The 12,397-nt window shown below is 43.1% G+C and overlaps 1 protein-coding gene and 1 pseudogene across 2 annotated transcripts in view; both read right to left on the minus strand.

Moving 5' to 3' along the window:
* The window catches only part of FBP2 (fructose-bisphosphatase 2), a 66,613-nt gene extending 59,719 nt beyond the window's left edge, over positions 1 to 6,894 (minus strand). For both annotated transcript variants that reach the window (XM_054689049.1, XM_037493841.2), the window contains exon 1: positions 6,451 to 6,894. In XM_054689049.1, the coding sequence (XP_054545024.1) occupies positions 6,451 to 6,620 (170 nt within the window). In that variant the 5' untranslated portion in view covers positions 6,621 to 6,894. The remainder of the gene's footprint in view (positions 1 to 6,450) is intronic.
* A 3,887-nt stretch (positions 6,895 to 10,781) lies between these two features.
* Positions 10,782 to 12,146, minus strand: LOC119231443 (dnaJ homolog subfamily A member 1-like; annotated as a pseudogene).
* Between the last annotated feature and the right edge of the window lie 251 nt (positions 12,147 to 12,397).

A 12,397-nucleotide genomic window follows, 5' to 3' on the forward strand; every position in this document is an offset into this window, starting at 1 on the left:
GGCAACAGTGACTTACTGCATTTGTTATCACTGGGTCTGAGGACATAATAGATGTGTGTCGCCTCCTCTCCTGGTGGCAGCATTGGGAGCAGAGTGGGTCGAAGGAAAGACAACTCAAAGTCCAAGTGGAGAGAGGCCCAGAGGGGCTTACACCTAAATAAGTGCAGCCCCAAACTATGGGCAGTCTCATGTTTATTTGGAACTGGGTTCAGAGAAGATGGGTAAGTACATGGAGGAAGTACATGTGGTGGTATATTATTATCAGGGATGTGTTATTATCTGGTATACTCTAGGGTGGAGTGACCAGGGCTATTGCTTGAGGGCTCCATAGTTCCTACTGATCAAAGCATACTATCTCGAATCCTATTTTTACCTAACTTTCTGCTAATCTTTATCAGGAAGATATTCCAGCTGATCTTGATAATCTGACCATAATATCTGCCTGCTGTTTTCAGCAGATACTGATTTCCCAGTATGTTCCTCATAGCAGGACTTTTGCCCTGGTGAGAGGCCTCCTGCCTGATTCTACGTTTTGTCTTGAGAGCAGGAAACCAGACAATAGCACCTATGTTAGGGGGAAAGGATATTCTGAGCTAATCCCATACAGGCTTTGTGGACCCCACCCCCACTCCAGACCAAAGTCATCAAGACATTGGGAAAGACAAATCCCGTCACCACCAAAGGGAAGGTGGCTGGGACCTGAGAGTGGAGTTAAGTAGCCAGGGTTGGTATAAAAACCAAACACGTGGGCCTTGGGGGCTCTCCCTCTCTCTGTCGCTCGCCTCCTGGCTTCACGGCTTCTGGCTCAGGGCCAGCTCTCAGAGTGCCATTTGGGATTCCAGATCAGCGAATCGGGTAGGACGCATTTAAAACTTTGTCTCCCATTTTTCTCCCTGAGCTGTACATTTCCTCATTTGCCCTTCCCTTGTAAATAAACCTTTTATTAACCTTTCGTGTGTGCCTGCAGTAGAGCATTGATATGTCCTTTTAAGCGCGCGGGTGAGGACCCACAGTCAGGCACCCCGTTTTGTATCGGGGCTGCCCTATAACACCTAGAGCAAAGAGGGCTAGGGAGTCCACTGACATCACTGAATTATGAAGGATAGCATGAAAGTAATTTCCCTTCCATTACTTTTTTTTTTAATTAATAAATTTTATTTTTATATTCCCCATACAATTGCAATCCCCCCATTCTGACCCCAATCCCTCCCCTCCCGCCCCCCCCCCCCCAAAAAGTGTCTCTGGTTCATAGTTTTTGTTGATTTTGATTTTCACTTTCTTATAGTTATTCATTTTCCTGGTCCCTTATTTAAGTTTTCTAGATTCCTGCTATGAGTGAGACCATCCGGTATTTTTCTTTTTCTTTTTGGCTTATTTCACTGAGCATGATCCCTTCCAGGGCCATCCATGTTGCTGCAAATTGCATGTGTTTATCTTTTTTGAATGCTGAGTAATATTCCATGGTATATATGTACCACATCTTCTTGATCCAGTCATCTATTTTTGGGCATTTGGGCTGTTTCCAAAGCTTAGCTATTGTAAATAGTGCTGCTATAAACATAGGGGTGAAGGTGTTCTTTGGAATTGATGTTTCTGTGTTCTTTGGGTAAATACCTAGGAGTGGAATTGCTGGATCCTGTGGAAGCTCTATGTTTAGTAGGTCCAGAAATCTCCACACAGCTCTCCATAGTGGTTGGACCAGTTTACTTTTTGAATGGCATTTATTTGTTGAAGGAATAGGTGGTTCTATTAGGTAGCCAGGTTTGAGAATGACTGAACAACTTAAAAGGAGAGTGGTGACAGCCTCTCACCTTTCAACAAATTTCCCCTCTCTGATATCTGATGTAGGTCATGAGTTGAGTTGGCTGCCTTGGAAAATATTACTGTTGCCTGGCTTCAAAAATTATACCCTCTGATTCAAACCAGAAGAAAACAAACAGCAGCAGCAGCAACAAAACTAGTTTATTTTTGTATCAGATTTTAAAGGAATCACAAACCCAATCCTTGTATTTAAGATGGAATCTTGATACTGCTGCTGGCCGGAGAATGAGGAGCTAGGATGCCCTCGCCTGTGGTGAGCAGAGCCCAGATAGAGGCTCTCTAGCCTAGCAAACCCCACCAACCCACCCTTCAACTGGCCCTCAGCACCCTCCTTTCAGGCTCTGGGCATCCCACTAAGTCTACCTGTCATTAACACTCCCCCTTCCAGAAAGAGCTGAAACTCATCCACAGTGAGATCTGATTGCCTATGAACTGCTCCAAGTGAGACTGTAGGTAATACAGTGCTTTACACCCACAGGGAAATAATTTTTAACATGTTTAACTAGCACTAAAACTCAATGATAATTTTTAAATGGGATGTTCTAGCACTGCAACAGTAGAGAGCCATGGAGAGGTTTCCAGGGGAGGCGTTCTAGCATTCCCTTCTTCCTACAGCAAGGAGTGGGAAAGAGACCTCCTGGTCACTTTCAAGTTCCACTTATTAAGCCTGTGCCTAGAAATGTCTTACCAAACAGAAAAACCAAAGAAATGAAGGGTTTGAGTCCCTCTGATTGGGAAAACAGTGGGAATATGTGAAAGTCCCATTTCATGAGCAGAACTGCGCCAGAGTACAGCCTTTTAGTTCTCCAAGATATAATACCAGGGTCCTCTTAAAATAATCTCAGCATCTTAAAAAGAAGGAATTTCCATTCAGAGGGCTTCTCCTGTGACAATCTTTGGTGTCTGTTACTGAAGGCCCATAAGAAGGATGGTGTTTGAACGGAAGGACTACTGGTTCCTCTGCCAGCGGTGGGACCTCTCACCTAGCCCAGAGAAAGAGCAGAATTCTGACGTGTGTTTCATAGGCTGTGGCTGCCACCTAGTGGTCAGTGACTGTTATCGACCAGTCAGGTCTTGACTGAATGGTAGTAATAAAAAGCGTTTACTGAGCATTTCTGATAGGACCAGCACACACAGAGATGAAGTTGTCATCATGTGGCCTTACTAAGGTTTAAAAAGGCTCTACAAATTAAGACATATCAGTACTGAATGAGTTTCTGGACCCAGTACCAGCAAGAGAGAGTGTGTGCCTCTCCACACCAACAATTCTCAGACTCAGACACCTATAGAATATCTGAAAAGTGGGCCTCCCCTGGTGGCGCAGCGGTTGAGCTCTGGCTGCGAAGCTGTCAGTAGCCTCTGCAGTGCAGGTTCGATCCCTGGCCACCGGCAAGGGTCCCACATGGCGCACAGACCTCTCCTGCCGCCCGCTGCTCTCCTCAGCAGTGTATTTCGTCAGTCTGCCTGTTCTGCTCATCGCTCTGGCTCTGGTGAATTCTCTCACCCTCCCGTGCTTCTGACTGTACCCAGTGCTTGTATAAATAAATTAATTATTAAAAAAAAAGAATATCTGAAAAATCAACTCAATTCTGACAGTGTCTACCTCAAGATGGCATCAGGTCCACAGGTAAAGGGGTTAATCCTACAATTCTGTCCCCCCTACACACACACACACACACACACACACACACATACTTCAGATGCTTATGCAAAGCACTGTATTTTTGATCAACTGAATATTAATTAAGAGTTCCCAATGAAATAGAGGATGTGGAACAGTGGGGACAGGAACAAGTCAGACCAGTCAACAGCCACCCTGCCATCAGAGGGTCCTGAGACTGGGAAGACATGATGGACATCAGAGATACCACATTTTTAACTACTCTGTTAATGCCCACCTTGTTCTAACTTAACATTTTTCCACTTATGCTTTCTGTGCTCTCGACCATACAGGGGCAGTTCCCAGGTTTATGAGCAGCCATGATGACCATGTAACTTCTGGAGCTATGAAAAATCAAACACGTATGCTTACTCTGGAGGATCACCCAAAGAAGGATACAAGATCTTTGAAGACTGCTTAAAAACTGGTCTCAGACTCACTTTGGAGAGTCAGCCTCGAGTCAGATCCTCAGGCTGCCTCCCTTGTACTCTTTGAGTACACGTCCTCATAAACTTTGCCCAGATTAACTACAGCCAACATTCTCTGTGGGTTTATTCTCTAGAGGGCAAAGGACTCACTCCTTTGGGTTGGAGTCTATAAAACCAGGACCCTCTCCTTGAGTTGGGCTAATTTGCTAGAGCAGCTTACAGAACTCAGGGAAACATTTTATCCCCTGGACTACCAGTTTGTTATAAAAGGATATGATAAAGGCTATACATGAACATTCAGAAGGAAGTGATACCTGGTGCAAGGAATGGAGAAATGACACAGAGCTTCCATGACCCTTCCCTCCACTCTCTCCCAAATCTCCACATGATCACCAACTTGGAAATGCTCTAAGCCCCAGCTTTTTGAGTTTTTGTGGAGGCTTCATTATAATAGCCATGGTTGATTAAATCCTTGGTAGCAGATCGTCAAACGATTCAACCTCCAGGCCTCTCCCTACCCTGAGCTCTGCGGATGTGACTGAAAGTTCCAATATTCTAATCAATTGGTAGATTCTCCTAGCATCATCCTTAGGTGCTTAACAAAAACCACCTCATTAACATTAAAAAACACACACACACACACACACACATTTATCTCTCGGACTTTTAGGAAATTCCAAGTGCTTGAGCAGCTGTAAGCTAGGAACTATAGATGAAGACCAAATGCATATGAGAAATATATTTTCATCATCTGAATGACCAAATAAAATCTGTTTATAAATCACAATATCACAAGAATCTTCTCCATTAGATCATTGCCCATTATCACATGACAGGAAAAACTAAGTCATATGATTCTCATTATGCAATTCCTGAGCCACTTCATCTGGACACTCACTGTCACAGTGGGCCTCCCTGGTGGTGTAGCAGATTGAGCGCTGCTCTGTGAAGCTGTCCATAGCCTCTGAAGCATGGGTTCGATTCCCGGCCGGCCAGGGAGAAACCCACATGGCATGGCAGACCTCCCCTGCCTCGCCTGCTAGTCCCTTCAGCAGAGTCTTCGGTCTGTCTGCCTGCTCTGTTCCCTGCTGTCTCTGGTGAATTCTTTCACCCTCCCACGCCTCTGACCTATACCCCAGTTCTTGTATAAATAAAACTAAAATCTTAAAAAAAAAAGCAAAAACTCACTATCACAGAGTTCTGCCAATGATTAGCACAGTGTCCCCACAGCGTGGCTGCCTGGCCAGCACCCTATAGAAAAGGAGCCTGATGAGTGGGGTGGATAACACTGAGATGCCCAGGAAGTGGCAGTGAGTTTAGCATGGCCCAAACACAAGGGGAAGCAAAGTTGCTTCAGGGGGTCCAGTGTAGTTTTGTTACAGAGTTGGTGAGGGGAAAAATTGTCCGGGGGCCTGATGTTGAAGGAAACACTGTATTTGAAGATCTGGCTTCACTATAACTCCTCTCTCAAGGTTGTAGTTTCCAAGAACCTATGAAGGACTTAAAGTGAGTATGCTCTGTACTTGGTGTCACTCAACGAGTCCACCACCTTGTAGGAGCAGAACAGGCAAAAGGCTGCATCTCACATACATGAGGGTCCTTAAATGCAGAACCTTACAACAAATGAGGCAATAACAAAGTTATAGCAATAAGTGGGAGTGTGTGGGGGGGAACCCAACTATAAAGCATCCTATTACTTGTTCACAAAGTCACATAAATAAATTCTATAATTACATTCTGAGTTAATTCTATCAGTCTTTTTTGTTCAAAGCACTAAATTGTTAAGAAATATTTTAAATTATCGTATTTTGTTATTTCTTCATTTTGAAACCTAAATAATAAGTCCCTTCGAATGTCTGAGAAGGCCTCTGTTGGAAAGTTCAAAGAAAGAAACTGCTTTTTGAAATCACATACTTAAAAGTGGACACTTGGCTGGGACAATCAGCAGCCTTGGTGTGAACTTGGCCTCTTTCCGTGCTTGGATAAAGTACTGCAGAGCACAAAGTGAAAGCAAGCTCTGCATTCCCTCCTCCCAGGCCTGTGCCTCACATTTCTTACACACCAAATGGAGGGCATAAAGAAAAAGCCAGAGAAGAAATGTTTAAATGTGGCCAGCAAAAGATTCCTTTCCATTGTGAGAGACATGATGTAGGGCCTGGCCCTGGAAAGTTACCTATTTTGGAAATGATTGCTAGCTCCCAAAGTCCTGACATGAAAATGCTCCTATCTGCAAATGAGAGAAAGATACTTCCCAAGTCTCCTGGCTGTTGGTTTGTGCCAGGGAGAATGCCAAATACAAGTCATGATAGGCAAATACATATTTGTATTTTTTTTCCTCTAAAGCAATTCGCCAACTTCCTTTCTTGACACAAGTATCATATATATGCCTTTATCAAATCACATGTGACAGAAACTTTAATTGCAACTTCCTTCCAAGGCACAGAGACAAACAGATTCAGTTTGGGTTTCTGACCCTAGGACTGCAGCTTTACTCACATCCCACCCGACCTCAGATCCCTTTGTCTGCACCCCACAACTCACAGGTTGGCTAGACCGGCCTTGCGCACTGCTGAGGAAATGGCTTTGATGGCTGTCAGCATGGAGTTCAGCAGCTGCGTGAGCTCCCCTGTCCCTTTGGCCTGACGTCCTTTCTCCATAACATAGCGGGTCAGAGTGAGCATATCGGTTTCAAAGGGGCTTCTGTCCGTCATTCCTGCTGGCAATTCTTCAAATCTTTCTTTTCTTTGTGCAAAAAGCCTGATTATCTAAGAACTGTGTCTCCCTGATATCAGTGCTTAGAAATCCCGGACTGCAGTAAGGACCTTTAAGGAAATGTGCCTCAACCCACGTGGTTGAAATAACTGGGCGAGGCCTCAAGGAAGTTTGCCCGGCTTGGTTATCCTGAAGGATGCCTGGGTGCCCTAAGCACCCAGGAAATAGAACCTAGCAGCCCGGTGAAACACAGACCTACTTTCTCTGGACGAAACTTTTTCAAAAGAGAGATGGAGTAAAGAGGCCGGGGGCGGGGAGGGGCGGGGCCGCGGGGGGGGGGGGGTAGCGGAGAGAGAGCCTAAGAAGCAAACTTTTAGTAACAGATGGGAAATGGGAAATCCAACTACTAAAAAAATGATCCATCATACTGTCATATTCAAAGATTCAAAAGGGCTGTTAACATATATTTTCTGTAGACCCTGATTCTCCCATGATTATAGGAGGCAAATTAGCAGCTATTTCCCCTGGGGTATAGATCATATAATAAAATAATATCAGTCCTGGAACTTCTTACAACTTTAAAAAGGTTGCTTTTTCTTTCCAGAAAGCCGGTATGATTAGATGAATATTCATAACAGATAACCATGTCTGGAAAAAAACATTCTATTCCTAGCACAATGACTAACACCAGGGTTATTTTATCAGTTTCTTTAGATTTGTACATTTATAACAAAAATAGTACTTTCTGTTTATAACAAAAATAGTACTTGCTAAAGGAAAAACCAAGGAAGTATACAAAGAAAAAAAGAAAGTCCTCACTCCCAACCTACTGCCTAGAAGTAATTGTTATTACAGGCCTTGGGGGATGTATATTGTCACAAGGCACCCATAGGTGACTGTACAGGGTTGGGTGAAGGGATTCCTGGACCCAATTTCAGTATGTTTGGAGACCTTCCTACACCAACAAGCAGTTCTCAAACATGAGCAGGGTAGCCAGGATTTCATCTCAATTCTGACTATCAGAGATAGTGTACGATTCCACTGATAAAGAGCTCAATCTTCCAATATCAGCCTCAACCGAAGACCCCAATTGCAAGTCCAGATTGTACCTGTGTCTCTGACCAGCCAACTACAGATTGGAAGTTCTCACAACCACGTGATCAACTCAGAAAGTCAGTTGCAAGTCTAGGTTCTTACCTGTACTTCTGATCTACTGGCTAAAAGCCAGGAGTTCCCATGACCCCATCCTTGGCGTCAACTAATTTGCTAGATGACTCACAGAGCTGAAAATTGGTTTACTCTCTAGATTACCAGTTTATTACAAAAGACATTAAAGGATTCAAGTCAACAGCTAGATGAAAAGATACCTACATAAGGTCTGAAACAAAGGCGTTTCTCTTCTCATTGGGTCCCAGCACTGTATTAAAAGGACATATTATGGTTCCCCAACGATAAGTTCTGTGAATGCCCTCCTTTTGGGTTTCTATGGATGCTTCATTATGAAGAATAGCTCCCCCCCAAAGATGTCCAAAACAGGCCTCTCCAAGACATGTCGCTTTGGCATGTGCATTGCTTTGAATTGAGGTCAATCAAGATCCTGCAGTCTCAAGAGAAACTTTTACTACTCCCTTAACTACCTAAAAGAATGAAAATTGGGGAATACTAACCAGATTTTGAATTATCTCCAGAAATAAATGTTCTATTGGAGAAACCTTTCTATATGGCAGACAAACATGTAATTATAGAGCATTTGGTCCTTTCATCATGTGAGGCCTTCTACTCTCTATTACAAGCCCCAGGCCCCTATCACCATAAATACCCTCTTTTTATCCCATTTACTTTAGAATTTACATCAATGCACATTCTCCATGCGTATGTAATTAAATTTGTTCTTTTCTCCCACTAATCTGTTTGATGTTTATTATGATTGCTGCACCAATCTGAGAAGAACCCTGAGGGGCCTGGGGAAATCACCTTTCCTCCCCCGGACAAGTATAAAGAACTCTGTCTCCCTTCCTGCATGAGAAGAGGAAATGACCAAATCTTTGTAACGCTTATCAGTGGAGAAGATGGCAACTTAATTCACATAACAGTCATATTCTTGTTTGCCTGTGCCTTTTCCAGGCAACGTCCCGTAATTGGTCTTCTCCTCCACCCCAACATCCTTTGTCTTTAGCTGAAGGTGTTATTTAGTGATGTAGCTTAGACCATTTCGACAAATTACTCCATTTTGCAGGGGTTCTCTAAAAATTGCAGGAGGTTTTTAAACTTTGGTTTGTTTTCATCTATTAAGCTGTATTTTATTATAGCAATGTCTCAACTAAGAACCTAGAAAAAGTGGGCGTCCCCGGTGGCGTAGCGGTTGAGCGCTGGGTTGCGACGCCGGTTTGATCCCCGGCTGCTCCCCGGCCACCAGAGGAGGGTCCCACATGGCGCGCAGACCTCTCCTGCCGCCCGCTGCTCCCCTCAGCAGTGTACTTCGGTCCTTCTGCCTGCTCTGCTCCCTGCTCTGACTCTGGTGAATTCTCTCGCCCTCCCGCGCTTCTGACTGTACCCAGTGCATGTATGAACAAAACAAACAAACAAACAAACAAATAAATAAATAAATAAATAAATAAATAAATAAATAAACATGCCTCTATTAAAAAAAAAAAAGAACCTAGAAAAAGTAATGGGAAAATTAATTTTCTCCCCTACACTCACAACTTGATTTTTTGCCCTTAAAGGATATTTCACTCACAATATATTGAGCTACAAGTAATAGAAAAATAGTGATTTAAATTATGTGCAGGGATATTGTTATATTTCCATATGAGTTCATTTGGCTATATTTGTTATGTTTCCATATGAGTTCATTCATTTAGCTATTCAAATGTTCCATTGAGAAAATTTAGTTAAAGAAATTAACAGTAGGTAGTTTAAGTTGCTCCAAGTCCTGTTTGACCTTTGTCCAAACAATTTGGTCCACTGATCACAGGATGCCATTTAAGACAAAAAGCATTAGATCCTTGGATGGGAGAGAGCTCAGACACATATCAGGAGGGTGCCAGAGGGGCCAGAGACTTTGTGACCTTCTTTGTAACACTGCCAGCCCCAGCCCAGACCAGCAGAGGTCTCACGGCTTTCTGCAAGACCCACCAGTACACACCCAGACTGGTGAGATGCTGGACCCATGTTGGGGGTAAGTCAGAGTGGCCAGAGGCTCAAGACCTCTCATTAAACTCCACTAGAGGCTTGCACAAATAGATGAGAACACTGACCAATCAGGGGGGAGAACCATGCCCAGAGGAAACCCCACATACAAGAGCTGGGTTCCAAAGCTAATAATGGACAGGAGGAAAAATCCAACAAACAACATGAGTACCCAAGTAAATAGTACAACACAGAGAAAACAAATCTCTAGAACCCTAATTCATAAATATGGAAACTATGTTCTCTCTATTAGATATAGAGTTTAGAACTCCAATGATAAAGAAATTCTAAGAAATGGAAGAAAACACAGAAAAACAAATGAAGATCCCTGGAACTGGATCAAAATGGAGTTTCAATATTTCAAAAGAGAAATACAGGAGGTGAAAATTGAGGAGTGGGGCCTCTCCGGTAGCCTAGGGGTTAAGTCTCAGTGCTATCACAGCTACAGACTGAGTTCTATGCCTGGCAAGGAAGTTAACCCACATGGAACAGCAGACCTCTCCTGTCTCACCTGCTGCTTCCCTTAGTGGTGTATTTCAGTACACTGATCTGCTCCCCACTGTCTCTGGTGAATCCTCTCACCCTTCATCCCCTACCCCCCCAACTCTGGCTGACACCCCACTTCTTCTACATACAAAAAAAAAGAAAATATCTTTATAGAAAGTAGAGTGGCACATTAAAATTTAAAAAAGGAAAAAGAAAAATTCAAGAGAGAGTTGTGGAAGTAGAATAGATCAAGAGGAACAATACTGCTCGCCAAGAAAATAAGGGAGAAATCTTAAATAAACAGATAATTACTATGGTTCAGTTGTCAATAACAGATATTGCTAATGTTCTCTTTTGTTTTCCTTGCTATTGAGGATGACTCCCTAATGCCATCACTAAAGGTTATGTCATGAAATATTTTGCCTCTGTTTTCTTCTATGTATTTTATTATAATCCCCGTAAGTGTCTCCATTGTAATGGTGTTATCTTTCTTGATTTGAATCAAAGTCCCTCACTTCTGCCTGGTCCATTTCATCAGGTTCTTCTGCTTCTTTTCTCTCAGGTAGGAGTTTTTCCAGCAAACAGTTTATCAGGAAAGAAAAAGCCACTCTGAGGAAAGTTTACATTAAATTCAATGATTATGCAATCCTTTTCATATGGTCCATGATAAATTGCCTTCATTTAGCACACACCTGTTATATCCATTTTTGACAATCTGATCTGACCTGGATAAGAGATAATTACTGTGGTTCAGTTGTCAAAAGTAGATATTGGCTTTTGGAAGCCAACAATGCTTCAATCAGTAATAAAACAATACAGTCCTTCAAATCTAAGACAGTGATATTGCCTCCTGGCTACAGTCATGGTTCTTGGCCTCCTTCACTGTGGAATGTCACCTTCTGGCCATCTTTCATGCCTTTGCTAATATAAACTTCTAGAATCTTCTTTTACACTATCTTCCTTCCACAGGAGCTTTTACGTCTATTGTTAGGACTGATCCATTCCCCTGGGCCCTGGAATTCCATGGACACAGACTACATTTGCTGAGCTCTTCAAGGTCCTATAGATTAATTCTTATTTGCATTCCAGTACCTCAGCGTTTGGGACAGCACTCTACGTTCCTTTCTTACCACTTCAGCCTTCACATTTGTCAAATCACATTCTTTTGTAGAACGAGCTTTCTCATTGCACCACTACATAAATTTACTAATAGTTGATGTGCAACATTTTTACCTCTCCTTTTTCTCTGCATACTTCCTCCTTCTCCAAAAAACATATCAAAGATGTCCATGGAGGAGCCAAAACTGACACCTTCTCTACCTTATTTAATAGCCTGTTCTCTTTTGTCATATAAGTCCCTTTTCTCTGCATCAGAGAGCTCTTCATAATTTTGAGAAATCTATTTGAACTTCTCTCCTTCATTTGGATTCTTATCATGGTAGTATTTCAAGGACAGTTTCCTGTAAACCATTTTATTTTACTTATTTTTTTTAAAAAAAGATTTATTTATTTATTTATACAAGCACTGGGTACAGTCAGAAAGGCGGGAAGGTGAGAGAATTCACCAGAGCCAGAGTGGGAAGTACAGCAGGCAGAAGGACCAAAGTACACTACTAAGGGGAGCAGCGGGCGGCAGGAGAGGTCTGAGCGCCATGTGGGACCCTCCTCTGGTGGCTGGGGAGCAGCCAGGGATTGAACCGGCACTGCAGAGGCTGCAGCGAACTTCGCAACCCAGCGCTCAACTGCTGCACCACCGGGGAGGCCTTCCTGTAAACCATTTTGAACTCTTCCTGGGTGGCACTGGGTTTGATCCCAAAGACATCATAGTAAATGGTTTCTTTCACCATTTTCTTTAGCCAGTGAGCAGACTGAGGTCAGTGTGGAAAAGTAGGGGGAGCACAATGTTCTGCCCAGCTCAGAAAACTGCTGTTCCTTTCTGATTATATTGATCAAAATGCAATTTAAATTTAATAAAGTGCAATTTAAATTTAAATGAAATTAGGGCCTCCCTGGTGGCGCAGCAGTTGAGCACTGGGCTGCAAAGCTGCCCGCAGCCTCTGAAGCACCAGCGAGGGTCCCACATGGTGTGCAGACCTTT

This window comes from Talpa occidentalis, unplaced genomic scaffold (genome assembly GCF_014898055.3).
Source record: "Talpa occidentalis isolate TD23 unplaced genomic scaffold, MPIMG_talOcc4v2.1 talOcc4.7, whole genome shotgun sequence".
In the NCBI taxonomy this organism is placed as follows: domain Eukaryota; kingdom Metazoa; phylum Chordata; class Mammalia; order Eulipotyphla; family Talpidae; genus Talpa; species Talpa occidentalis.